This window comes from Leuciscus leuciscus (assembly GCF_965113295.1).
Source record: "Leuciscus leuciscus genome assembly, chromosome: 18".
Taxonomy (NCBI): Eukaryota; Metazoa; Chordata; class Actinopteri; order Cypriniformes; family Leuciscidae; genus Leuciscus; species Leuciscus leuciscus.
In genome coordinates this window covers 8364241-8391017 of record NC_138742.1, presented here as the reverse complement: position 1 = coordinate 8391017, position 26777 = coordinate 8364241, and the positions used below count along the sequence as shown (strand labels likewise).

Here is a 26777-nt window from a genome sequence, read left to right as displayed (position 1 = left end):
CACATTAAAGAATGATGGGAACCAATTGTTTTCTGGTCCCCATTGTCTTCTATTTATATATTTTTCATACTATGAAAGTCAATGGGAACCATCAACTGTTATGTTACCCATATTCTTCAAACTATATTATTGTTGTGTACAACAGAACAAAGAAACTCATACATGTTCGATGTTGACAACAACATGAGGGTGAGTAAATGACTTCTTTTTTTGTTCTTTTTTTTTTTTTTTTTTGGGTGAACTATCCCTTTAACAAAAGTGATACTTTGTTGTTATGTGAATCAGATGAATTCAGAAAACCGTTGAGAATGATATTCACTAACAACGAACAGGATCGAACGAGCCCACTCTTTTAAGGGAATCAAACTACCCCGATTGTGCTTTCTGTAGGAGGCCCTACAACGAACATTCATTCTTTCGAGAATCGGGATACTGCTCGGGCTGTACGTTTTTGATTCACCGGTTTTGTGAACCAGCTGAAGTGATTCATTTAATATACATTCGACTCAAAAGAACAGTGCGTTAAAGAATCGAACATCCAGCTACCCACGGGAGCGCGCCCTCTCTCTCTCTCTCTCTGAACGCAACAGCTGCATAGTGAGTGATTTGCAAACATTGAAAGCAAGGCATTTCGTCCGGCTAACAATTGGCTAACTCAGCTAATCAGATTTCCAGAAAGAAAGAAAGAAAACCAGCTACCAAACTAACATCCCATATACGTTATTAGTTACTATAGCGATTGTTGGCACACAATAAGAATACCTGACGAAGTCTGAACATAATGGTAGGTATGGAGGGTGAGTTCCTTATTTTCTATATCACTCATCGCTAGCGTGTCGTTAGCCAAATTTCTATTATCAGCACGAGCGCAGGTTGATCTAACTCACCAAAGTTAACGAACTGAAACAAAGACTTTATTTGAAAACAAACACTCTCTATTGTATGAAAGGAAATAGAAGAGGATGATAAAGTTGGTGTCTTTTTTGGGGGGGTAATGCAGGAACTGCATAAAGGTCTTTTGATGTTCTTCCTTAACTTGAAAGAATAGACAAACAACTTGACAAAAGTTTCAGCCATCCCCCAAAACAAAGTTGTATTTTGCTATTCGACCTGTTATGTTTACAAATAATAGCTTTTGATACAGCCATCGAAAAATAATTTATTCTAATAGATACAAAGAAGAAGGAACTTCTTTTTTTGTGTGTCAAACTGATGTTTGTCATACTAATGATTTTATGTTATTCATTTGGTTTGAATATCTATTCTGTCTTGTTTTTTTTTATAGTTTCTTCCATCAAACTATATTGATGTTTATAAGTTAGTTATATACTTGACCATATAGTGATCTCATTGTTCTATAGTAAAAACATCTTAACTGTAGTTAGGGAGGAGTTTTGTATCGCATGCCAAGATGGAAACAAGAAAGGAAAGGAAAGAAAAGAAAAACAGGGCATGCAGGTATATTGGCGAGGTATGTAGTAAAATAACTACTAGCAATCTGCAGGGTTGCTGATCAAGTTAGAATGATCACGTGTCAGGAAATTACAGCCACATTAAAGGCATGCTTCCACACACGAGGCATTATTATTTATATCAGCCACGATTTCGTTTAGAACGCACGTTCCGTTTAGAACATAGCTTCTATTATGTTTTTGGAAAATCGATACTTTTAAACTTTGCATTATGACGTCAGTAACCGTTCTTTTAATCAGCAGCCATCGCCACATTCTCCCCAGTCTCACACACTCACACGTTTGTGCTCGACGTCAAGTGTGCTGAGAAGTGCTGTTTGAATTCCTAGTCTGTGTATATAAATGTGTGTGTGTGTGTGTGTGTGTGTGTGTGTGTGTGTGTGTGTGTGTGTGTATATATATATATATATATATTTTTTTTTACTTTATATAAACTATATTCATATACATTGATATATAAATGCATTTTATATATCATCTGATATAGATTATATATCGATTATTTATATATATATATATATATATATAATCGATAATCTATATCAGATGATATATAAAATGCATTTATATATCAATGTATATGAATATATATAGTTTATATAAAGTAAAAAAAAAATATATATAATATATATATAGTATGTGTTATATATCATCTGCAAAGTGTTTATTTATATACATATGTTTTACTTTATTCATAAATGGTTTTGGTTGACGTCAGAATTACAGTTGAGATAATTACTGAGCAACGCTGTTTTTTCCCCCCTAAAAGGCACTCATACTGTTTTTCTTAAGGTATAATAACCTGTTTTTCACTTATTTGCATGAGCCAACCGCACCATTTATTGCTCTAGAAGACAATTACAATAAGTGTAACTGACACTGTGTCTTTTTAAGAACTCTTATTGATAAATTTGGATGGTTTTGGGGCCAACAAACGCGCTATTCTTGTGAACAGGTTGCATGGCGAAGCCCAAACAAAAGAGTAAGACAAACACCAGCTGGTCCCTAGCAGTTTCTTCAGCATGTCAACTAACCGTGGTTTAGTCTTTTATAATGATGCAAGTATAGGTGGAGCTATTAACATTTGAATAACTTTATACTATTTCGAATTTTTTTTTTTTTGATAACTCTTGTGCATTTAGAAGTAAATAACTCAAAGTAAATTACTCTGCGATTACTATCTGAAGGATTTTGAGAAGCAAACAGTGTTGCTTGTTGAAATCAGCATGGCAAGGCCTGTCATTAGAGTAGCATGTCTGCAGAATCTTAAGAGAATTCACAGATTGTTTTCTTTCTTTTTCACTTGGTTTTTTTTTTTTTTAACAGTGGTTATTCGGTAGATAACTGAAGTGTTGAAGCTTCCTTTTCAGCCTTCTCTTTTTTTCATCTTCAGCCTCTGTTTCTCTTTTTCAGTGCCTAACATTAGCAAAGCCTATTTTTGTGTTGCGCAGGCCAGGGTTTCCCTAAAAGTGATTTGGACTAGTAGTCTGGATGTAGGGATTTAGTGATTAATGTCATTTGATGATTGATTTTTTTTATTTTTATGCTTTGTATTTAAGGTATTGTAAATTAACTCCTTTGTGTAAAATAAGTACTCAGTTTACAAATGATTGACAAGTTGCCTGAAACTTTGTAATAGGCTTGATAAGAGTGCTGTATATTAATCTTGGATGTTATTTAATATCCTAAGAGAAAGATGAATGTGGTTGCCCATATTTAATGGCTTGTTTCAGCATGGAAGGTAGGCTAAAAGGTTGCAGAACAATGCTGTGACTCCACCTAAGGCCTCATGAGTGAGGTTTTGCAGATATTGTGAAGGACGCTGTAGATAGGCATAAGTCTCTGGCTTCCTGTTGCCTCACAGTAATTCATCTAAAGAATTTCATCAGTTTTGTCCCTGAAAAACTTTCTAAAGATTTGAAATCGTGTTTTTCCTTCAAGTTGTGTAAATGTACCAATACAGAGCACTCTGAGTTTGCAATTTATTAGGTCTCGCACAATGCTTTTCTTTGTTACGTATACATATTTACTGAAACTATACGTTCAGTAGGCACTTGGGTACTAGATGCAACGTTTCCACTGTTCCTTTATGAACAACGTTGACATAGAATTCCATAATAATGAATAATGTTTGTTTTATGATCAATTATCAACTTTTGTGATCTTAAGTTTTAGTAGTATATTCTTTCCACACAAAAAAAAATCTTGCTCCAAACTTTTGAACATATAGAACATAATATATAGAGAGAAATAGTCACAAATGTATTAAATTCATAATTATATTGGTAAAACCGATTTAAAAAAGCATCTAAAGCTATATCATAGGGGTCCATTGTCTTAAAAGATGACAGTTGTATGTGAATCATAGAATCATTGATTTGTTTTCTGTTAGTCAGAAAAAATTGGTAGTTAATTTAAAGTTGTCCCCAAAGTTTCTTCGAATAATATGTCTACAGTACAGTGCCTGATTTATAGACTGGGAATCTTTACAGGCACACCTACATTTCACAGTACTGCATTGTGATGTACTTATTTAGTAGTTTCCATTTATGTAAAAAACACAATTTACATCAAAGGACTTGGTCAAATGCTAGTTGTTTATATTGAAGTTAATAAAATGGCTTCTTATTTAGAACTGTCCTGTGGTGTTGTGTGACATTTAAAATGATTTAAGCAGCATTTTTATAATATATTTTTTATAATGCATTACATATCGAGGGCTTGGAACCTGTAAGTGGCATTTGACAAACTTTACAGGAGAGCCAAAACAACATTTTGACCACACTTCAATCAACTGTATTTATCAACCTTCAACCACAACATTGCAACCACATAAATACTTGTATGAGTAAGTTCTTAAGTGAACATATTATGGCATATTAACACAATGAACATATTATAAAACCTTGCAAAATCTTGAAAATATATGGCAAAAACATCAAATACGCCTTTTTGGCACCAAACATTTCCAATTCTTCTAAAGAAAAATAGGGCGTATCTGCTGATCAATGCAGAAATGATTGGTCAAAACATTGGTTAAAAACACTCTAACTTCATAAATTTTCATTTTATTGAAAATACTGTATACGTAGTCATTTAATTTCATCATTTCAAACTGTTTAACATTTCATTTCTAACCGTTTAATTTCAATTCTCATTTATGAGTTCACATTCATGTCAAACAGTTTAACATTTAATTTCAAAGAGACATTTAGTTTATGTGCTTGGAGTTTTTATGACCTCTTATCAATTGAGATTACTAAACGGGATATTTGTAATAAACTTTTTTTATTTTTTATTTGTCACACTGCTGGACCACTGAAGTTGATATAAAACGGTTGAAAAACAAAAGAAATGGAGACCAGTTTTAGCATATAAATCAAAAGTCATAGCATCCCTAATACAAACATATATTTTAACCTAAAATCTTAATAAAACATGTCTATTCTTTCCATTTATATTGATGGCATGGTGCAGCGATCATCCCACTGGAGTAACTTAGCGCTAAGGACTTTTCTCAAGGGCACAATTAGTATAGACTAACACTGTACCCCCCCCCCCCCAACAACCACCTAGCTGCTGGTTCATTCCCAGTTCAGATACTTTGGTGTCAAAGCCTCAACCTTTGGCTGTTTGCCCAGATCTTTAACCACTAGCTTACTATTGCATTTCACTCAGTATATATTTCCTTAAATAATGAAACAATATTTAAATATATCCTAAATTAAAATAATCCTCTGATTTATGCTATAACAATGTTAAATGTATGTTTCTGTTTTGACCAATGAGTGTAGATTATCACTTGCTCTGTATTTGTTCCACTTTGACAAATTGCAGTGTGCTTAAAGTTCCAAAAGTTTTCTTTGGTCTCCAGTTTACTTAAGAAACTTAAGCAAAACATCAATCCTAGAGCCCTATGTGGTTGCTAATCTTTTTAACTATCTATGTGACATCATGTTTCATTTCGCGTAACAGTACAAAACAGATGAGTGCTCCACCCCCCATTAATTGAATCATTTGTAAGTGTAGTCCTGAGTTGATTGCATTCCACGGAAGTGGCCACACCTGACTTTGTTCTTTTCTTCCATTTCAGGTTTTGCCTGTCAGGACAATTCCTCTGTGTGAATCACAAGAAATCAACTGATCGAGTTTATGCCCCTTTACCTGGCAGTGACAGGCAAGCCCCGACTGCTTCTCCTGTATAGGATGGATCATAGGGGTTTACAGAAACTCTTAGCAAACGTGCTGTTCTGAAATTCAAATTTGAAAAGTACCATGGAAGTGTTGAGAGTATTTGGTATTTTGTTATCTCATGCATATCCTCCTTCATGAGTATTTCAAAAGAATGACTCTACTTTCACATGTCTTGTAACATTCAACATATTGTTTCGTACAAGCTTTCAACTGAAACTAAACAAGAAAAAAATTCCCTAGTAAATTCCTGCTGACATGCCTACCCACCCATTGATCCCATATGTGGAAAGTCCTGATGGACTAGGTCATGACATTCTCAGCCACAGCAGTGCAAGTATGCCTGGTACTGGGTCTAGCATGACGCCCCACGCCAGCTTGGTGGAAAAATCTGACACACTGGCAGAAAGTAGCCTACCTCTAGACTGCATGTTTTGCGAAGAGACTTTCCTGCATCAGGAAGACCTGGGACCACACCTTCTATCCCAGCATCCCACAACATTCCATGCTCCTGCAGTGTTGCGCGTGGAAGCGGAATTCTTAACTCCCAGCGACAGGGCCCGTTCTAAGACCTGCCCAGCTGTGGAAAAGAATGAGGAGCTCTGTTGCGCTGTGTGCGGCCAGGCTGTCGCAGATGCGACAGAGTTGGAAACGCACATGAGGAAACACAAGGACTCTTTCACGTACTGCTGCGGCCTCTGTGGACGTCGTTTCAAAGAGCCGTGGTTCCTAAAGAACCACATGAGAACCCATGGTGGAAAGGCTGGGTCTAAAAACAAAAACCAGGACCTGGAGATCCCGACTACCGTTAATGACGTCATCCAAGACCAACCCTCATCACCTGTGGTCACACCGTACAAAATGTGCATGGTATGTGGCTTCTTTTTCCTCAACAAGGAAGTTCTGGCTGAGCACAGCAAAGTCCACAATCGGGAGCCGGAAGTAGATGAGAACGTCTCCCTTGTCAGCCAGCCTGCTGAGGAGATTCCTGTATCTCAGAAGTCGTTTTTGCAGACCTTACAGTTGCTTCCGTCTGGAGTGAGAGAAGCTGAAAATAATCCCCCGTCTGGACGCTGGATATCACATCTTGATCCTTTCAACACCTACCAGGCCTGGCAGTTGGCCACCAGGGGCAAGATCGCGGCAGGTCCAAACTTGGCCAAGGAGCTCAACGCGGACTCCAACTCTGACAACGAGGACTCTGGTTCTGAAAAAGAGGAACTGGGGGCCATCTGGGCTTCTGGCGGTGGAGATAAACCAGTCAGGCGAGGCCTAAGAAGTGAACTCAAGCCTACTGAGACTCCTTCCCCATCACCTGAGCAAAAAGGTCTGATTCGTAAAGACAAGCCAACAAACTGTGAAGAGTGTGGCAAGATCTTCAGGACGTACCATCAGTTGGTCCTTCATTCTAGAATCCACAAGAGCAGAGGGGGAGCAGAGAGCCCAACCACACCTGTAGACGGGAGGGCCCAAAGTGTTGGCTCATGTAGCAGTTCATCTCTCGACCGAGCAGAGGAGTACTCCGAGGATGGCTCGGAAGAGGGAGTGCCAGTTGACGCCTTTAATCCAGGTATTATTACCAAAGTGTTTGGTTTTGCATTCACATTTTAATACGTTTTTAATTGCTTGGTATAAACAACAAACCATCATCTGTCAGACGTTGGACCACAGAGAGCTCATAATTGGCATCACCTTGTTAAATTATGCACACCATAATTACCAAAGAAATGTACACTCTTTATTACAGAAGAAGTTACTTCTCAATGGTTCAATTGCATTTTCTCACAAACCTATTTTTGTACTAGTGAAGAACTTAGAGCTCCCTCTGCTGGTCAAGAGAGAATTTGAAACTTTCATACTTTATTTAAGGGCATTCTGTTGTATGACTCATGTTCAGCTTGCAGTTTTTAATTTCTGTTATAGGTCACCATGTTGTACCATTCAAGCAATATATGTTTTGCATATGTTAAACATGTCTCCCTTTGTCCTACAGATAAAAGTGAGGATGGATCAGGTAAAATGAAGCTCAAAATTCTTGCTCCAAGAAAATGCAGTTACTGTGGCAAGACTTTCCGCTCGAATTATTACCTCAATATTCATCTCAGGACACATACTGGTTAGTACTTGGTTGTATTGCTTTTTTTTTCTTTCTTACAACTTATGTCTCATTAGGCTTACTGTTTTCTTGTATTTCAGAATGAAAATCTTTAATACAGATTGTTTATTTGCTACGGTTTATTTAAATATTGGCGTCTCTCTTTTCATTTCACAGGTGAAAAACCTTATAAATGTGAATATTGTGACTATGCTGCTGCACAGAAAACATCTTTGAGGTACCATTTAGACAGACGTCACAAAGATAAACCTTTCACAGAAATCCCGAACATTCCTGCAACATCATCTACTAGAAATATCATCAAGGCCATCGAACCTCCCAAGAATGACGTCAAACGAGCCTTAAAACCAGCCAAACAATGGCTTGCTCCTAAACCTCTCCCTGTTAGTGTTAAACGAGAACCAGGCATGAGCCAGGCCATTATTACCAGCACAAGTCCTTTTATTCAAGTAAAGCAAGAGCATGCAAGTTCTCCTGTCGCAGCACCTTACACCCCTGCGAGTGAGGTCAACAAAAAATACCCAGTACCGGTGAACCTGAAGATGGAGGAGAAAGAGGCTTCTGAGGCACCGTTGAATCTTTCCCTCAAAGTGTCTCTTTCTGTATCTGCTACCTCAGTACCCAGAAACCTGTTACTGACCAACACATGTACCTCTTGCTCCTATGAAACCCTCTACCCTGAGGTTCTCCTGATGCACAAAAAGCTCGTCCACAAGGAGAAGTTGGACGTCAAGAAGAACGGATACAGGGGACCTCAGAAACAGAAACGGTACACTGGTTGCCCCCCGGCTCTTGAGGGCAAAGACGTCACTCCTTTGCCCAGCATCAACAAGAAGCATCCCCGTCGGACCAAGTCCCCACTCCGGCAGCCGGAAAAACCTGGGGAGAGGGTTCCGAAACATCCACAGATGTCTAAGATATCTCCTGCAAAAGAGCGCTGGAGAGAACAGCACCAGGAGGGTCAGCGGGGCAGGGAATCGGATGCAACCAGCTCGCTATCTAGAATCGCGGAGCAAGAATCTAGCAGAAAATTAAATGTGGCAATTGTAAATGATCGAGAGTTGTCCAAGAAGAGGCCTGGCCTGGATCATGAGATGAGTCAGAGGGCAAGTATGGGCAAAAACGGAATGGTATGGCCCACAGATCCAGCTAGACTTTGCCTTTCAGACCGTTTCCGAAACTTGGCGCAAATGGATGTCGGCGAACCCTCTAGCAAGAGACAGAAGTCCTTTGAGCCTCTACATGCCGCATCTGGACGGCTTGGAGAGGATTTCAACAGGCTTGTGCCCTCCGGTAGAAATGCGAACTCGCCCTTGGCTTCGGTTAAGGTGACTCCTACGCCGTCTCCCAATAACATGCAGGCTGACTGGAATGTCCTCAACCTTTTCCGCACCTACACGCCCAACAACCTGGCGTCGCTCTATCACCCCGCCGCTGCAGGTTCCAGCCACGCTGTCATGGCCTCACCTGGCCCTGGTAAGTATTTACTACATGATTTTTAGCAAGTGCTCATTAGGTTATGGAAGAGATCTGTTTATACTCAAGAAATGAGAGCTAATATAAGAATTCAACAACAGCTTTTCCAGACTTTATTATTAGATGGCATAAATAGGCGGATCTAACACATTTTTTTGACATATATTTCAATTAAAAACGTTTTATATATTGTATAATTATAATATATATATATATATATATATAGAATAGAATACAGTATGTGTAAATATATACGTGTATATATATATATAATTATACACACACACATATATATATATATATATATATATACATATATATATATATATATATATATATATATATATATATATATATATATATATATGTGTGTATATATATATATATGTGTGTGTGTGTATAATTATATATATATATACACGTATATATTTACACATACTGTATTCTATTCTATATATATATATATATATATATATATATATGCTGTCAAACCAATTAATCACATCAATATCATATATAATAATAATATATATATGTGTGTATATAAATAAATATAATATGAACACAGTACACGCATATATAAACAAACTTTTATCTTAGATGCGATTAATCGATTTGACTGCACTAATATATATATATAATATAATATAATATAAAAAAGTGAAGTGGCAGCTTATTTGTTGTAAATAATGTCACAATACAAAATATCCTCATGTTTCAATGTTATAGTTATATTTCAAGCCTCTGAGAGAGTGCAGGCAGTACCTTTCTAGAGCTATTTAAATATTTTAGACTTCACCATGGCCTCTTAAATGGTCTTGGCCGTTGTTTAGTCAGGATGTGGTCTGGTACTGTGACTGAACACTACCCCATATGCTCCTCTCTTTAGGGAGTAGGTCCTTGATCTTCCCTCATTACTCCACTAGTATGACTCAGAGGAGAATCCAAACCAGCCCTCTGAGTAATGAACGCTGTGGACCTTCAGATAAGAGCTCTTAGAACTATCCAGGGTAAATGTCTTTGGCAGACCTTGCTCTCGTTTCACAGGTATTGCGCTGTGCTCCATGTAGCTAATCGCATTGTCTCTCCTCACAGCTTTGAAATATGCAGAGAAAACGGGGATGCGGTCGCCAACGGTGGGGTCCACGGCTGGGAGGAAAGTTTAAAGGATTTGATGTTGCTCAAAATGTTCTTCAGACACTACCGCTGCAAGGTTTGATGTGCTGGAAGGATGAACTGTGGGGATTCGGGCCACAAGCGCTGCAATAGCCTTGGCTGGAAGGCAGAATGAACTTGGACTGCAGCCTTGAACAGTGTTGTTTTGATTCAATTTGCATTCCATTATGGCAATAAGATTCATCTGCGGTGCACTTAACACAAAGCTGAACGTCAGACGCACAGACGTGCATGACAGTTGTCTTGTGAATCTGTTGTGGGTCGGTGGTTTATGATGGCCTAAATACTAATCAAACCGCAAGCCCAGCAAGTGCCTCCATTATTTTTTTTTATTAAAAGCCTACATGCTTTATCTACGAGTGGACGGCACTGACCAAATAAACGAGAAGGGGCGCTGTGTTATTTTTTTGCTTTTCTCTAATTGTGTAAGATTGTCTATATTGTTAATGTTTAACATCTCTTTTACACTTTACAGGTCAACTTTATGCTATGCAGAGAATGGGAAATCTATCATTTCCAAAGTTATACATCTTTTTCATTTGTACAAATCGAGCTGCTGTGTTACCGTCTCGGATCCGAGACTTTTTGAAGCAATGGTGACGTACTGTGTACTGTTGTGTAGGTACATTTAAAAAAAAAAAAAGAAAAAAAAAAGAAATGCAGGGACTGCATGGAAACCTCTTTCACTGTGACAAAGACATTCAATGGGATGCTCAGGATTTAAGAGAAACATAACTGTGATATTGTGCCGCCGCTGCTGAGCAGTTCTGCCAAATGTGTGGTGAGCATTTTCTGTCTTTTTGCTGTTTTTTTTTTTTCTTTTCTTTTTACCTAATTTATTTTCAGGCAAGTGTGTTGGTTTATTAGGTTGTCATTGCGTGTTTGTGGAAAGGTGGCTAAAAGCACGTCATGGTTTCTGTTACGGTCTGCGTTCAGTATACTAACTCTTACTCCCTGAAGATGTTTGGCCACCGGAGAGTTAACTTATTTTGTAATGTTTTAGGGGGTTTCATTAGCTGAAGCAAATGCAGTGTATTTCCTTGATGATAAACTTGAAGCGTTTTTTTTATTTTTTATTTTATTTTTTTGCTTCACCCCACAATGAGGAATTGCCCCTTATTTAGTTATTTTTGTGAGTTGTAGATCAGTTAGGCTGAGTGATGGCTGTCACTGTGTTTTTGACAACGGATTTCGATTAATGAAAAACCAACTATTATGCAGGTTCAATGTCTCTCTCTGGTTTTTGTGCTCAGTATTTCGATTCTTTCAAACACACTGAATTGGGTTTGTGTTGGTAGTTTGGTTTAGGATGTAGTGACAGCCATGTGTAAATTTGTTTGTATTTGTGCAAAAAAAAAAAAAAAAATTCTCTAGAGTGTATTTGTTCCCATTTTTAATTTTTCTTCTTTCTTTTGCACTTTCACTAATTTTCTCTTTAGAGTTCCTTTCTTGTGGTAAGGTTGTGTGAATGATGCCTTTTCTCCCCGTCTTGTCCATTGTTTCATGAATGATGCTGTTATTCTCGGTCTCTAACAGAATGTGTAATTTGGATTCCCAATCTTGTAACCCACCTTGTTATTAAGCCAGGTGTATTCCAGGGCTGAGGCCCTTTCTAGAGGCAGAATAAAGCAGTTGTGTAAACTGTAAGAAATGTCAAATTGTCTGTTTCATTTTCATCTGAGGAATACTAAGGTGAGTATAATGTTTTTAAAATCTTGATTGTGGATGTTTATTAGATATTAAAACGTATACTATATTATATGCTTAATTTGGAGTCCTGATTTGATGAACATTGCAGTCCTGATTTGATGCAACATTGCAGTAGTCTAGACAAGCTGCTAGTAAATTTGTGGTAGTTACTTTACTTTACTTTTTTTTTTTTTACATTACCTTGTTTTTTTTGGTCTTTTTTATGAATGTCACATTTGGACTTAATGTTGCTAGAAATGAGGTTCCTATTATTTATGCAAAATAAAAATTCCATAAGATTTTGAGTTGAAAAAATAACATGTCTTGAACGTGACTAGTACAGGTCCTGGATGACCACTGTCCTGCAGAGTTCAGCTCAAACCCCAATTACAGACAGATGTGTTGAGCCGAGTTGGACTCTTTGGGACAGTGGCCCTACAGGACTAAGTTTATTAGAAAATGTGACTTCACTGGCAGAACACTAGAGGGCAGTATGTACAAGCATGTGAACTGCTGCCAGTGAAACCATGTGCTTCTTGCTTGATACCGAGACACAATGAACTCTTCTCACAAAGAGTTATGAGGTCTTGAGTATAGATAAAATAACCATTCGCCATTTTTGATTGAAGATGACTGCATTGCATTGAATAATTATCTCTAGCATCTTCCATTTGAGGCCCAAACGCTTTTATTAAACAGCTGTGGACTAGTAATCCTTAATTTGCTTTGTTCATCTTCATTCCTGGCCATGCATACTGGATCAGGGGTGACGGCGTGTTGAACCTGGCCGAGTGCATCCCAGTGTCTGTCAACAGCAAATTACATAGGACAGTATCCAGCACATTAAACAAGAGTCTTTCACCCCCTCCTTTTCTTTTTAACTATAGCACATCTGCTTGCTGTCTGCTCCCCAGGGTCAGTGCTGTGTAATCTATTGCATTAGCTCACATTAGTGCATATCGCCCATGGGTTTCAATAATCACAAACGCAAAATGAGCATTTCACTTAGTATCACCCTCATGTGCCCCTCAAACAGAGGCCAACGCGAGCATCTGGATGGCAGGGGGAAGGAAGCACAACCTCAGCTCATGACACGCTTCCTGTTTTGCCTAATCCCTCAAGTCCAATGTGATGTGCAGTTTTCCGCCTCTCGAGTCCTGCTCAAGGGTTTAATGTCAGGACTGTACTGAATAGAGCTGCTTGCTGTTTTCTTTCCCTGTGTTTATTTGATTTTTTTTCTCAGTGCTGGTCTGCGGTGATCAGTAAACGTCTGGATCAAGCCTCATTACTGGTTGAAAGTTGGAAAGCACACAGGCTTCCTGTAAATCAGTGACTGTGATGAGGGAGTTTAGTGTTGCCTTAGCGGTGCTGAGGGTTGAACTCAGTGTTTTTGAGTATGTCAAATGTTTTTTCAAGGCAAATACAACCACAGATATGCGAGAAGCCACTTGCACCAGTCCCCGAACTGTTCTTTTTCACCCCAAAATCGAACCGAAAAAGTAGGCCTAGAATATTTTGCATGATGAAAAAGGACACAGAAACTTTTTTATGGATCGTTGTTTTTTTTGTTTTGTTTTTTTAAATCAGCACATTTCCCCCACAATTCACTTTAGAAGGAGCCTTCTGTAATAATAATAATAAAAGAAAAAAAAAACTCATAACTGAATTAAAAAGATCAAATGTTTTCAGTCAAGCTTAACATTTTAAATCTGCAGACAGACTGAACGATAAACTGCATGAGATAGATAGAGATGGATGGATAGATAATTTCAAAGGTCCAAAAACTATACATTTTTTAAATTATTGAAAATATTATTTATTTTTAATATTTGATATTCTACCAGATAAAACTGTAATGATATACAATTGAAGCTCCTTTAATATTAAACAAATGAAACTTACTTCCTTCCGATGTTAAGTTTTGCAGGCCGAGTTTAGTTGAGTTTATGCAGTTGCGATTTCAGTTGCAGTGCTATTTTAACTACCGTCGTATTTGTCACCCGTGATTGATTAATTAACACCCAAAAGTGTCCTGTAATAGTGGGATGCTGAGGTAAAGCGAGTAGTTAAACAAGCCTACATGGCAGAATCCATCATTACAGTCATATTTGTTACAATAACAACTTCAGTGTAAAACTTCAGTGAAAAAGCTTGGTATGCCTTTAAATGTTCTCTTAACTAGCATTTTATAATGCACACATGCAATGCAGAGCAACTATTACAGCGATCGCCGTCATCCCCTGCTGTTCCAGCACAATAGTTAAATCCTGTTTTCGTCCTGCCTTGTTTTCTGTGAAGGTGTGGGCCCCTTTGTGCCTGGGGTCACACCCTGCAGAAGAGACGTTTATTTCCACTGGGCTCTGCTTTATTCACCACAGGAGGTGTTGCTTTTGCTGACATAGGGATCTGGCACGCAGCGCGCGGGCCCACACAATGCTGCGTGCAGCAGGTAATGTGCAGAAGAACAATACTAAGATGTTAATTAGAGTTATGTGCAACATGGGGCGCGTGCAGTTACCCTATTGCTTGTCATGGTATTTGTGAGAGCATTTGTGGCAAAAGCAAAGCTGGCGTTATTCCCTGTGGACGAGTTCTAAGGCGACTGTATACATATTTTATCAGTGCCGTTTCCCCACTGTCAGACAAATTATTTGTTCACCATAAAAATGTTTGACTGTCTGCTTCAGTATGATAATTTAAGATCAATATTTTGACTAGTGACTTTAGTAGGCCTAGTGTGCATTTTAATCAGTATTTTAATATGTGTGTTGATCATGCGAGCACACATACACTCCCTCCCACTTTTGTCTTAACTGTTGTTTTTGCATTTTCATAGCTGTGTGCAGTGATGCTTATTTTCATGTTGCATGGCTTAGTGCACAATTCGGATCCGAAATGTTCTTTCATGCAAATGTTGCATTCACGTGTGTGTGTGTGTGTGTGTGTGTGTGTTTAAAAGTTTGGAGTCAGTAAGATGTTTATTTTCATTCGTTTATTTTTTTCCAGTAAGGATTCATTAAATTAAAGCCATTTACAGTATTAAAAACATTTCTATTTGAAATAAATGCTGCTTCTTTTCTTTTTCTTTTTTTTGGGGACTATTCAAGGAAAATATGCAGCACAACTGTTTTCAGCATTGATCATAATAAGATGTTTCTTGAGCAGCAAATCAGCATATTAGAATGATTTCTGAAGGATCATGTGACACTGGAGTAATGATGCAGAAAATTCAGCTTTACATCACAGGAATAAATTACATATATTAACAGAAAACTATTTTGTTCAATTTTAATAATATTTAATAATATTACTGTTTATACTAATAAATAAATGCAGCATTGGTTAGCATAAGAGTCTTCTTTGTCAGAAACATTATCTACCCCAAACTTTTGAACCGTAGTATATTTAAAAGTTACATATGCAGCATAACCTTTCTGTGCCATTTGAGTCCTTCAACATTACAACCATACAAACTGTATTTGAATTTCCAAAAACGAACTGGCACAAAATTGTATGTAGGACACACTTAAAATGTCTTAATATCAGCATTATGCCGGGGAAAACTCGAGCAAAACGTATTAGCAAATACAGATTACACAATTATTTGTGCTTATTTTGTTAATCATAAATAATTCAATTAAACGGTTCTGCCAAATATATTTCCTAACATTGGATCTTTTTTTCTTTTCTTTTTTTCTTCAGGCATCTGTTTCTCCTTACTTAAGACAAAAAGAAACGCATGGAAACTTCATCTCAGTCATGTGGCCTCTTCATGGGTGATGTTGTCGTCATTGATAATTGCCTCCCCTAGATTGTCAACTTGCATGAATTAGCAACTGGGCCAGTGGCATTGAGACTGAAGGAATCCGATTTGTACTTTTTTCCTGAGAAATGTAAAGTCGGCGTTCACTGTGATTGCTCATCATCGTCGGTGGATCCCTCTGAGAAAGAAGGGAGATATAATGGCTCTTGCGGAAAAAACAGCCGCTGGCCTCGGGAAAGGGATTTGGGTGTCTGGAGACAAGCAGGACCATATGGAGCAGGCTAAGATAGCAAGGCATACGTTCAGAATAATGGATGATGTGTCATGTTTCATGTTGCTAAGAAGCCATCAAGAGACCTAGTAGAGGGAAATCAAAAGACGTACGTACAGTAAAAGCGACTGTTGCGGCGTTTAAAGATTTTGCTGGTTCCATCAACCCACGTTGCTCTCTGTTGGCTGAAGCCATTAATGGGATGAGGATTTTAAGAAGTGAAATTGTTGTCATTGTTCCATGAAAATGGGGCAAAAAAACTATTTGACACTTTTTTGGACAAAAAAGCATGCCTAGCTGTTGAATTGTGCATTTCCTTAAGTCTTAAAGGGATAGTTCGACACAAAATGAAAATTCTGTCATCAGTTACTCACCCTCAAGTTGTTCCAAACCATATGAATTTCTTTCTTCTGCTAGACAAAAAAGATGATACTTTGAAGAATATGGGTAACCAAATAGTTTTTGGGCCCCACTGATTTGGTCTGTAAAAATAATACAATTCCTTTAAAGGAATAGTTCACCCCTAACTTAAAATTCAGTGTTTATTGAAGGCCCTGATACACTCACTGCAAAGTTTTTTTTTTTGTTCTTCGTTTTGGGGTAAAACAAAGTTGAGCGATATACTGTTATCGAACATCTGATGCCGCCCACACTTATGAGAGCGACGGTTAGATACATATGTAAATATGTGCTGTGCGCCTTCCTCTTAATAACAAACTGAGAAAACAACAAGCATTTTTTTAATAAAGCATAAGGAAAGCGTTTGATCATAGCAACATGGATATGTTTGCACATGCTCTGCAATTCAGCACTCTAAGTCACGTCCCGTTTATTTATATAGCACTTTATGCTTAAAATCAAGCAGCTTTACCGTATTAAACATGAAAAACAGTGTCAGTGTCTCGTTTCATCAGAAGTACAACTTCATTTTCTAATATAAAGTAGCTCCTCCAGTGTGTTCATGGGTCACGTCTAATCTCAACTGACATGTGAGGAGAGATTAACCTGAAAAGATTTCCACGTGAAAGAAGGCGGAGCCTCCGCACACACATACCTATTACGTAATCGCCACGGACCAATGGTAGTACGAAGGTGTTTAGCAGCCGGAGCGAACAAAGTCGTATTGCCTAATTTTGTACAAAATGACGTCACATCAGTATATCAGGGGCTTTACTCATACAACAAGGTTCCGAAGTTACCACGGCTGTAGAACTTCAAATAAATAAACTAATAAAAATAACATAAAAGTAGTCCATAAGACAATATTCGAAGTCTTTGGAAGTCTTACGATAGCAGTGTGTGGAAAACAGATTTGTGGAGAAAACAAAGTTGTTATTCACAGGAAATCTTCCACCTGCCATTTTGGTGTCAGTTTGGTGTCAGGGTGCTATAATGCCATTTTCACAAGATGTAAAATAATGAGTGTGTATGTAAAGTTTTATCTCAAAATACCCCACAGATATTTTTTATAGCATGTTAAATTGTCACTTTTTGAGGGTGAGCAAAAACACGACGTTTTGTGTGTGGCCCTTTAAATGCAAATTAGCTGCTGCTCCCGGCACAGAGAACGGAGCTACAAGAGCTTGTGTGTGTTAGCATCTTCGATTACTTCACACAGACATGCACTGAACATTTCAGAAACTGTTAAGCCTTTTATGTTCAAACCAGAGTCGGACAAAGATGGAGAGACTCAAGAAGAAGTGACAACATGTAGAAGCAACAGGACGTTTCTGAATGGTTAGTTGATGAATTTATGTAGCTTATGTGGAGTTAACTATATCGTCTAGTCATTGATTAGCATATCCTGTCATGATAATCTATAAATCGTGTTCCCGGGGCCGGGGTTTATGTAAATTATAGGGTTAGGGATGTCACTAACCTGTGAAGAAGCTCATTGTAGTCCCTTCCAGCCGTTTGTTGTAGTCCTTAAAAAGCGATTTCTGTAAAAAGAAAACATCTGCCTTTGCTTTGAACTTTGAGCGTTGTAACATTGCAGATGTTGTTTATGCTCAAACAGCAACATTACACACTAACTAAAGTTAGAAAAGTGATATCATAATCAACCACCCCTTTTAATGCATTTCCTCCTTTTGTGCCCCACAGAAAAACAACAGTAGACCTTCTACACCAGACATGACAGTTGTCGCAACAGCTTGACGAGTCAAAGCGACCATTGCACATCCATTTGTTCGTTTCACAAGTAGCGCAATCGCTTGACGTTTGTCAGAAATATAACGGGTATCAGTTTCCTGTCAGGAATTTGTCGTGTGACATTGCACAGCGCCACATCCAGTGTAGACAGCATCACTGTTTAAAATGGGTTCTGTCTGCTTTCATCACGCCGCACCTCTTGTGTCTGGTGTTGACACCGGCTGAATCCAAAATCGCCCCCTATACCCTCAAAAGTCACTATTTTGAGGGGACAGACATTTTTGGTGTCCGAAACCATAGTGGATGTTATTGAGTGCACTCATTCTATCCCCCATTGCACCGTAATAATGAGTGTACGGCCGATGTACACTTAACTGTCCGAATTCAAGAATACTCGTTCAAGTGAAGTATATTAGTGGACTAACTAGGGAATTGTGATTGAGGGGCAATTTGGAATTCAGCCCCGGTGTCAGGTCAGGTCAGGTCAGGTCAGACGCCATATTGAATTTAACACATATGAAAACAAGGCTCTGAGGGGTTACAATGGCACGCACAAGGACCTAGATCATGTAATTTTCACAAGTCACAACTTTTAAAACTGTTTTATTTAGTATTTGTCTACTGAACGTTTTTTTCGGAAAGTCAGCTGAACAATCGGATTGTTGTTAAACAACAGTACAATCACAAACATTAAATGTATTCTTTCCCTCACAGCCTTGTTTTCATTCCTGTCAAAAATTAAATATGGCGCTATACCCTAACTAAGGTATGGGTTTGAAACAACACAAGGGTGACTACATTATATAATTTTCATTTTTGGACGAACCGTTTCTTTAAATAACATCTTTAAATAGTCTCCTACACCTCTTTAAATAGTCTCCAATGCATTCTGATTGTCCGACAAAACAACCACTGCTCTAGAAACGTTAATTTCATCACGTAAACATAAAGCGCAATGGCTCTTACCCAGATGTTGCGTTAGTGTACTCGAAACCACTGAGGGAGATACGGGACCGAGGTCACGACCCCGTGAAAATATACAACTAACGTCCGCCTGTCTGAGCCCGTCTTTCCCTTCTATCATCGAGCCATAAATATTACAACGGTCTAAACATCACAATCTCACACGCTCTCAAAACACAGAGCAGAAGTGATAGATGGAGGGTGAATGATAGATGGAAGACAGCTTTGTTTTCCACCTTTCTACACTCTGGATCAGGAGCATGGGGCGGTGGGCTATTTTTCTTTTTGCCAGGGGAGTTTTTCGCATTTTCTTTTCTTTTCCTTTTTGCAAAAGCACGTCCACTAAGTGTGATCCCCCCGCCCCACTCGCTCTCTTTTTCTGCCTCCTGCGCTCTACCTGCATGTGAAATGCGTCTGCATACCCCTAACCTCGCTTTTTCCTCCTGTGTCAGAGCCACCCTTAAGTGCTGTTGCCGATACCCATGAGTAAGCCCCATAAAAGCCGCACCATCGCCGCGGCCGTTATTGTTTCTTGCGGATGATTGATTGATGGATGAGGGCTGACACTTCAATGAAGCCATTTCCACTGGCATCTCTATCCGATGATGTGCGGCGTATATTTTCTATCCACGCCTCATTGCTCGCCTGTGTCATTCCTGGAAGTTCATTTACACCATGTTCCCTGAAGGACCTTTTTTGCCCATCTCCCTTTTTCACTCTCCTTTTTTTTTTGCATTGTTTTTCTTCTCTTTCTCCTCCTAGTGTCATAAAATAATGCCTTTTCTTGTAGGCTCTGTGGGGGCCGGGGATAATTTGCGCAGAGTGACAAAACAAAAGGCATGGAGAGGTTACTTACAGGAGCCTGTATCAAACTGTATGTATGCTTACATTTAAATCTGATTAAATACAGTATAGTATTTTATCCCTGCTGTGCAGGGCCTTTTTGTTTTCAGTTTCATGTTTTTGTTCTAAGTAAACATGAGGGTTGATTTAATTATTTTACTGGTATTGTTGTGTTTGTTGCCATTTTTGTCATTTTAATTTAAAAAAATTTCAATGAAGAAAAATTACAATATTCCACTTGCTTTCTCTAATCAAAATGTTTCATATATTGTAATTGGTAATCAAATCATTTTGCATCACTTTTTATCCCATTAAGTTGAATGTAATATCCCTTTAAATAACAAAAGCCAGTTCATTAATGACATCATCTTCCAGGAAGTGACATCATTTTGAAACAACAGCACAAACATCAGTAAAGCAGCACCCGGAATCGAATACTTTCCTACTATATATAGTAGGCGAAGAACAGTGGGACAAAATAAGTATGTCCGAATTCACACACTGCTGAAAAATATTTTTCTTATTTAGTATGCTTGTCTTGTTTCCAGTCCAAATATCTTAAAAATTCTTAAATCAAGATTGACTAGACAAGTAAAATAAGATTAAAAAAAAAAAAATAAATAAAATGTTTATGCAAGTTTTTTCTTTAAACGTGCATAATTATCTGCCAATGGGGTAAGAAAAATAATCTTGTTTCTGTTTGAATTAAGATTATTTTTCTGGTAAGATAATTGGTAGATCATTTTGCTTATTTTAAGCAAAACAAATAAACGAAATCACTAAATTTAGAATATTTTAGATATTTGGACTGGAAACAAGACAAAAATAGCCTACTAATAAAAGCTTTTTTTTTTTTTTTTTTTTTTTTGCAGTGCAGTTTTCAAAAAACAGTTGGCGGGATACTGAAGTGTGCATATGATGGAAACTTTACTATCCCATGAGGCCACAGGAGAGGATATGTGAATGGAAGTGAAGCGACGCAACTGACACTGGTAGGTCAAAGGATAATGACAACATGGCAAATGTAGTACATCCGAAATACATTCATATACACACATATACATATATATATATAGAACATACTTTTTTAGCAGTTGCAGTACCTATTCAAAATAAGTACCTACTCAAGAGAGTATTAGATTTTAAACGCGGCCTTGCATTGTTGTATTAGTTGGTTTGTCATTTTAAAATATCCCATCCGGTTTGATAAAATTACAGAAATTGCTATGATAATATCAACATTTTAAAAGATTATTAAAAACGTAAAGTTGACATGTCCATGTAAACTCTTATTCTATCAATGAGAAAAGCTTAACTTTAGCAGTTCATTTCTATCCTGTTAGGTTCCATCCTTTTCTTGCAAATGTGTGAATAAACTTTGATCAGAGCATACACATTCTCATATAGAATAAATAAAAAAAGTTATTGAGTTCAAAAGGTATAGCATAATAGGAATGGCCCAGCAACTCTGTTAGCATTTTAGGTAATTACCCACAACGTTAGTCAACCAGCTACCAACGGTGTGGCTTCCTGTTTTTGCTTCCACAATACTGTAGCAATAACAACGATTTTTCAGTTGGTGAGAGTTGAAGAAGAGAGAAAGATGGCTTTTCAAAGACAATTCCTCATTTCTATCTCATATGGAGAGCAGATGGCAGGCCTGCATCAGTGCAGGAGGCTTTCTGGGATGACAGCCATGTGATTCCCCCTCAGGTGCCATTGGAGCCCTCTTGTGCCGGGAGTGTGATGGTTGGGACATGGCACCTCCTCGTGAAAGAATGGCTCTGTTCGCCTCCCTTTCTCACTTCGTAATGGTGCTTGCTAACAACCTAATATTTCAAGTGCATGTGTGCACACATAGAGGCTCAAACAGTATTGACTCTCTTCTCTCCTTCTCTGACAGTCTATTTCTTTGTGTGTGGGTATGAAAACACTTAAAATCCTTTGTTATTAAGGGGTTCGGTTGCTGATCTAAGATCAGAATTTTCTTCTCTAATGGACATTAACTAACTGTCTAAGGATAGTATTTGTGACCTAAATTTAAATTATACTGTGTATAAATTAATGAGAAACGCTAATATATTGGAGGTTTTAAAAGCAGAAATGCAAAGCCTGTGTGTTTTAATCAAACTTTAGGTTTACTCTTCTAGCTAGCCATGGTACAAGTCAAAAGACTGTTATATTCTAATGCACTAGTGTCATGCTAACATGTTTAAAAAATGTTCAAGTGTCTTATTTTTAAAATAGTGTTATAGTTAAAGGAACACGCCGACTTTTTACAGCCGTATACATACTGGGAACTATATTCTCAGAAGGCGAAGCACTGCTAGTGGAGTGATTTGCTCACAGCACCTGAGAAGCTCGGTGGTGAGGAGCAGAGAGTTCGCTCAGAGTGTTGCGCTAATCACTCTGCCCAAGTAGCAGTGCTTCGCCTTCTGAGAATATAGTTCCCAGTATGTATACGGTTAGAAGATGGCTGTGTCTCATGTGACCTTGTTATTTGTACATGCTGTGATTATACAAATCACAACATGTAAATAGGAAAACGTTGGCGTTATTTTGTCTCTTATTGGGAGCAGTATGCTAGCTGGAGCCATTTACCTCCAGTCTTTGTGCTAAGCTAGGCTAGCAGTGGGTGGATCAGACAGAGTTACGGCACGCACGGAGATGAAAAAGGTATGGACTTATCTAACTCTGGGGGATGCGGTGAATAAGCTAAAGTTCGGCATGTTCCTTTAGAGGCAAAGCTTTACGACTGCCTGCTAGGACTTCATTGTGGACATATAAATGTTAACATGTGTTCTGTCCTTAGAAACCGAGGTCTGTGGTAATTGACAACATGCACAATTTAAAAACCATGTGTCCTAACCAGTTAAGTAATGTATTTGTCAAAACTGAAAGCAAAAAATACTGTGTGATGCAATACAATCATAACCAGTCAGAACATTTTATGTTTAACATATACCTGTAGATCTTTGTGAAGCAGGATCATGGACCAATTAGGATTCACTAAGGGAGGGGATATACAATAAAAGCCAAGCATCTGGCAAAATGTCCCGTAGGCAGTTTAAGACAAAACTCAAAAATGTTACCTTTAGATGCACAACAGCTTATCAATGGGGTAGTACGCTCAAATGAAAAATGTTGTACCTTATTTACCCCTAAAAGTTTCATAATAGAGTGCCTTAAGGGCAAATTCTGTATTACTACTCTAAGGTACTAATATGTACCTTTTAGGGGTAGATATGGTAAAATGCCCCAGTTACAAGCTGTTGTACCCTTAAAGGTACAATTTTGCAATTTTCTGGCATTAAATATGTTGTTTCTTGCATGTTTGTTGTGTGATAGCCACCCCTCATATGTTTCCGACATGAATCATTTCCTCTCTGTCTTTTACAGTCTTCGTGTCACAGGCCTTTTCACTATGACAGAGAGTGTCTTACAGAGAAAATGCAGCATGTATGAAAATATTCGAGACCTCATCACAATATCAGAGAGAGCATGTGGATACTCTACCAAAACCCTCCTGCATTTTTGATGACTCGACCTTCTGTCCTCTTTCGGAGATGAAGTGCCTCATAAGGAGAGGTGAGTTTTCGTTCGCTCTGTATTTATACATTGCGCACAGCCCTTCCCAATGAAAGAAAAGTACAGAGGCAGGAGACTGGCGTATATTTCCCCTGCGTCTCCCTTCAGCATGTCATTCTTTATCAGTAATCACCTCAGAGGGCAGCGTGGCACTCGTTTGCAAGATGCTGACCTCCCTTGCACTGAGAGGCGGTGGACAGTAGGGCCATCCATAATGCTGCGATGCATTACCGGCGGTAATATGTAGTGTAGTCGCCCCTTTCACGCACTAGCGTTCAAGTGCAAGGCCTGGGGAAAAACTCCTCTTGGGACCCATCAAAACTCGTTCTAGTTCTTTGTGTCACTGGTATTCATTAACCCGCAGAAACTGTGAAAAATGGAGGACACTAAGCTATGTAGATATGAACTGTGAATGCCTACCCTGCTGAGAAGACCAGTGCTATGCCTCTCCTGTTCTCGAGGGCCAGTGTCTTTCTGAATTTAGTTCCGACTCTTATCCCACATTCCTGTCTTTTTTTTCAAATAATCCTTGATTAGCATGTTCAAATCAGTAGCGAGCGACAAATAGACAGCGACTTTTGTTGCAGCTTTAATTGTTAAATATCGAAGAACAGATCATTTATAATCCGCAAGTGGAAATGTGGAAATTCCCTTTGAAGTAAATTAAATACTATGAAAATAGTTTCAGTTATGACTTTATTTCATTTGATTTAGTCTAGTTAGTTTTGTATCAAATACAATGTGATTTTCTGCACATTTTTCCGCTTGGGCGAGCGATTCGCGGACAGCATGAAATCCCCACATGCCAGCAAACCAATGAGAATGCGGGACAATGATGATGATACATAACAACAGAGCATATAGGCGCCAAAACTGTTGTGGATCCATTTACCCGAAACCCTCAGTAACAGATTCGAAGAAAATTACAGTCGTTTGACTTACATATGTATTACCAACATGTTCTCATGTAAGCTTTATGGTACACCTCAAACAAGTGAATTTCTAGTAATGTGTTAATATTAATTAGTGAGTCCATGAAAGCCTTGGGTATGCAGAGCATTCGCAGTTTATATGGACCCCTGGTTCAAATGCGCTGGATTAGGGTTGGAGCTAAACTCTCTAGGACAGTGACCATCCAGGACAAGAGTTGAATAGTCCTGGCTTAATCCAACATGTATTTCCATGCAGGTCGGATCTGGTTTGTGCATGTTAGGTGCTGGTGTTCACCAGCAAGATGTTGTTCACCAGCAAAACTTGTGTAGCATCCAACAGAGTTGACTAGTATGGTCTTTCTGAGGATGCCAAATGATCAAAGGAGTTTTGCTGTTAAGAAGCCTTTATGAGGACACCAGCATCCAAACTTAGAATAGATGGCAAATTTAATGATACAAAAGAAAACTAGGCGGTCAAGTACTGTATAGACGTATAGTTTGCTCAATAAGTTTTTACTGTCCAAGATCACCTCTAATCTTCGTTTTTCAGACATGCTGAATAATTAACACCATGGTATACAGCAGAACAAATTATTGACTATATAGCACATCTTTCCCAGAGTGGCATTAAATATGGCATCTACCCCAGCTAAAATCCAGGATAGTATGTTTAGCGAAGTTTAGTTCTTTGCAAATGTTCTGTGGTCAGCATTAAGATAAAGGTGAAGACTACTCATGGTCCAAGCAGTGCTTCTGGAGACATCTCATCTGCCCAAGTGGACGTATGTCTCAATCTTAAAGGCGATTCAGCCACACCCATCCAGCAAAGCAATACACTTTATCTGCTAATGCCTGCTGACACTGAATACTACACCCACCGAAATGAGGAGCCGCAAATTGGGTTATTCATCTTCACCTGGCGGTAATCTAGTTGATAAGCACTATGCACGTAGATCTCGCGGGGGAGAGGCAATGTGATTACTGAGAGCAGAGCCCACGATGCCTGAGTTGCAGTAAAAGGGCCTCTGGTGCTCCGAGGGATGGGCCTCTAACAAACACATTTGCAGAAGACAAAGAAAACACTCATTCTCACTTCTCAGCCATGTAATGCCTTGTAGTGCTAGTAACAGTTTGCATGAGACGATGGAAAAGGAGAATAAATGAGCTTGTTTTACTGACTTACGGGAGAAAGGTGATTTGAGAGGTACTCTGTGGTGGTTGAGAAAGATATCTATTTCCGCCTCAGAGATACTTGGTCTTTTTCTTCGTTTATATCCTCTTGCCGTACCTCAATTGTTTTTTCCCAGAGAATAGTGTGCATTCACCTGTGAAATCGGGCCAGCGTGCAGAGCAGTCTGACTGTTGTAAATAAAGAACAAAGGATAAAGAGATTCAGCTGTCCATCAGCCAGGGCAGGATACAACATTATCTCACGGCAGACTGGCTGGAAGTTAGAGCTGATGTCCGAGGGACTGGTGCGTTTTCTTTTGACTCTTTACTAAGGCCCTTTAAGGCCTTTACTAAGACAGATTTAGGAGTTAAGGCCATTGCACACTGAGTCCGAAATTTTCGTATGCGTTTTTTCGTGTTCGTCAGCCTTAAAATTCGTCACGCACAGAAACCTTGCACACTGAGTCCGATGCGTATTTATTAAACCTTTGCGGAAAAAAACGCAAAAAATACAAAATGGATTCGTCAAGCAGTGAGGATGATTTTGTTGCCCTCTTTCTTCTTAAAAAGAGAAAAAGAAAGAGGAAATATTGGGTCCATCCAATCCTGAGATTGTGCCGAGAGGAAGGAGAGTTTCACCTCTTAATCAAGGAGTTGCGAAATTATCCCGAGCGATTCAAAATTTACCTCAGAATGTCAGTGGAACAGTTTGATGCTTTGCTAGCGATACTGGAGCCACATATTAAATAGAAGACCACCAATTTCCGTGAACCAATCGATCCTGAACAGAGACTGGCAGTATGTCTAAGGTATGGACGGACACACACACACGGCCGGCGTGTGACAGACACTTGTCTGCTTGTCAGACGCCATTCTGGATTTTGTCGTTCGCTTGTACGGTGGCTTTGAATTGTCAAAAAACCTCTCAAAATACTGTCTGTGGATGCGAAAAACGCAGAAAATCGAACCCGATCCG

The 26777-nt window shown here is 38.7% G+C and overlaps 1 protein-coding gene across 3 annotated transcripts; it reads left to right on the top strand.

The window, feature by feature from the left end:
* The first annotated feature begins 416 nt into the window (after positions 1-416).
* znf217 (zinc finger protein 217) lies at positions 417-12082 on the top strand. Of its 3 annotated transcripts, none has more exons than XM_082146063.1 (6): positions 420-784; positions 5566-7233; positions 7657-7779; positions 7936-9255; positions 10145-10265; positions 10351-12082. In XM_082146063.1, the coding sequence occupies exons 2-5, from the start codon at positions 5922-5924 to the stop codon at positions 10252-10254; spliced, it is 2865 nt and encodes a 954-aa protein (XP_082002189.1). In that variant the 5' UTR covers positions 420-784; positions 5566-5921; the 3' UTR covers positions 10255-10265; positions 10351-12082. The 3 variants fall into 3 exon arrangements, with proteins under 3 accessions (XP_082002191.1, XP_082002189.1, XP_082002190.1); XM_082146064.1 differs by having other exon boundaries at positions 420-797; XM_082146065.1 differs by lacking the exon at positions 10145-10265 and having other exon boundaries at positions 417-784.
* The last annotated feature ends 14695 nt before the right edge of the window (positions 12083-26777 follow it).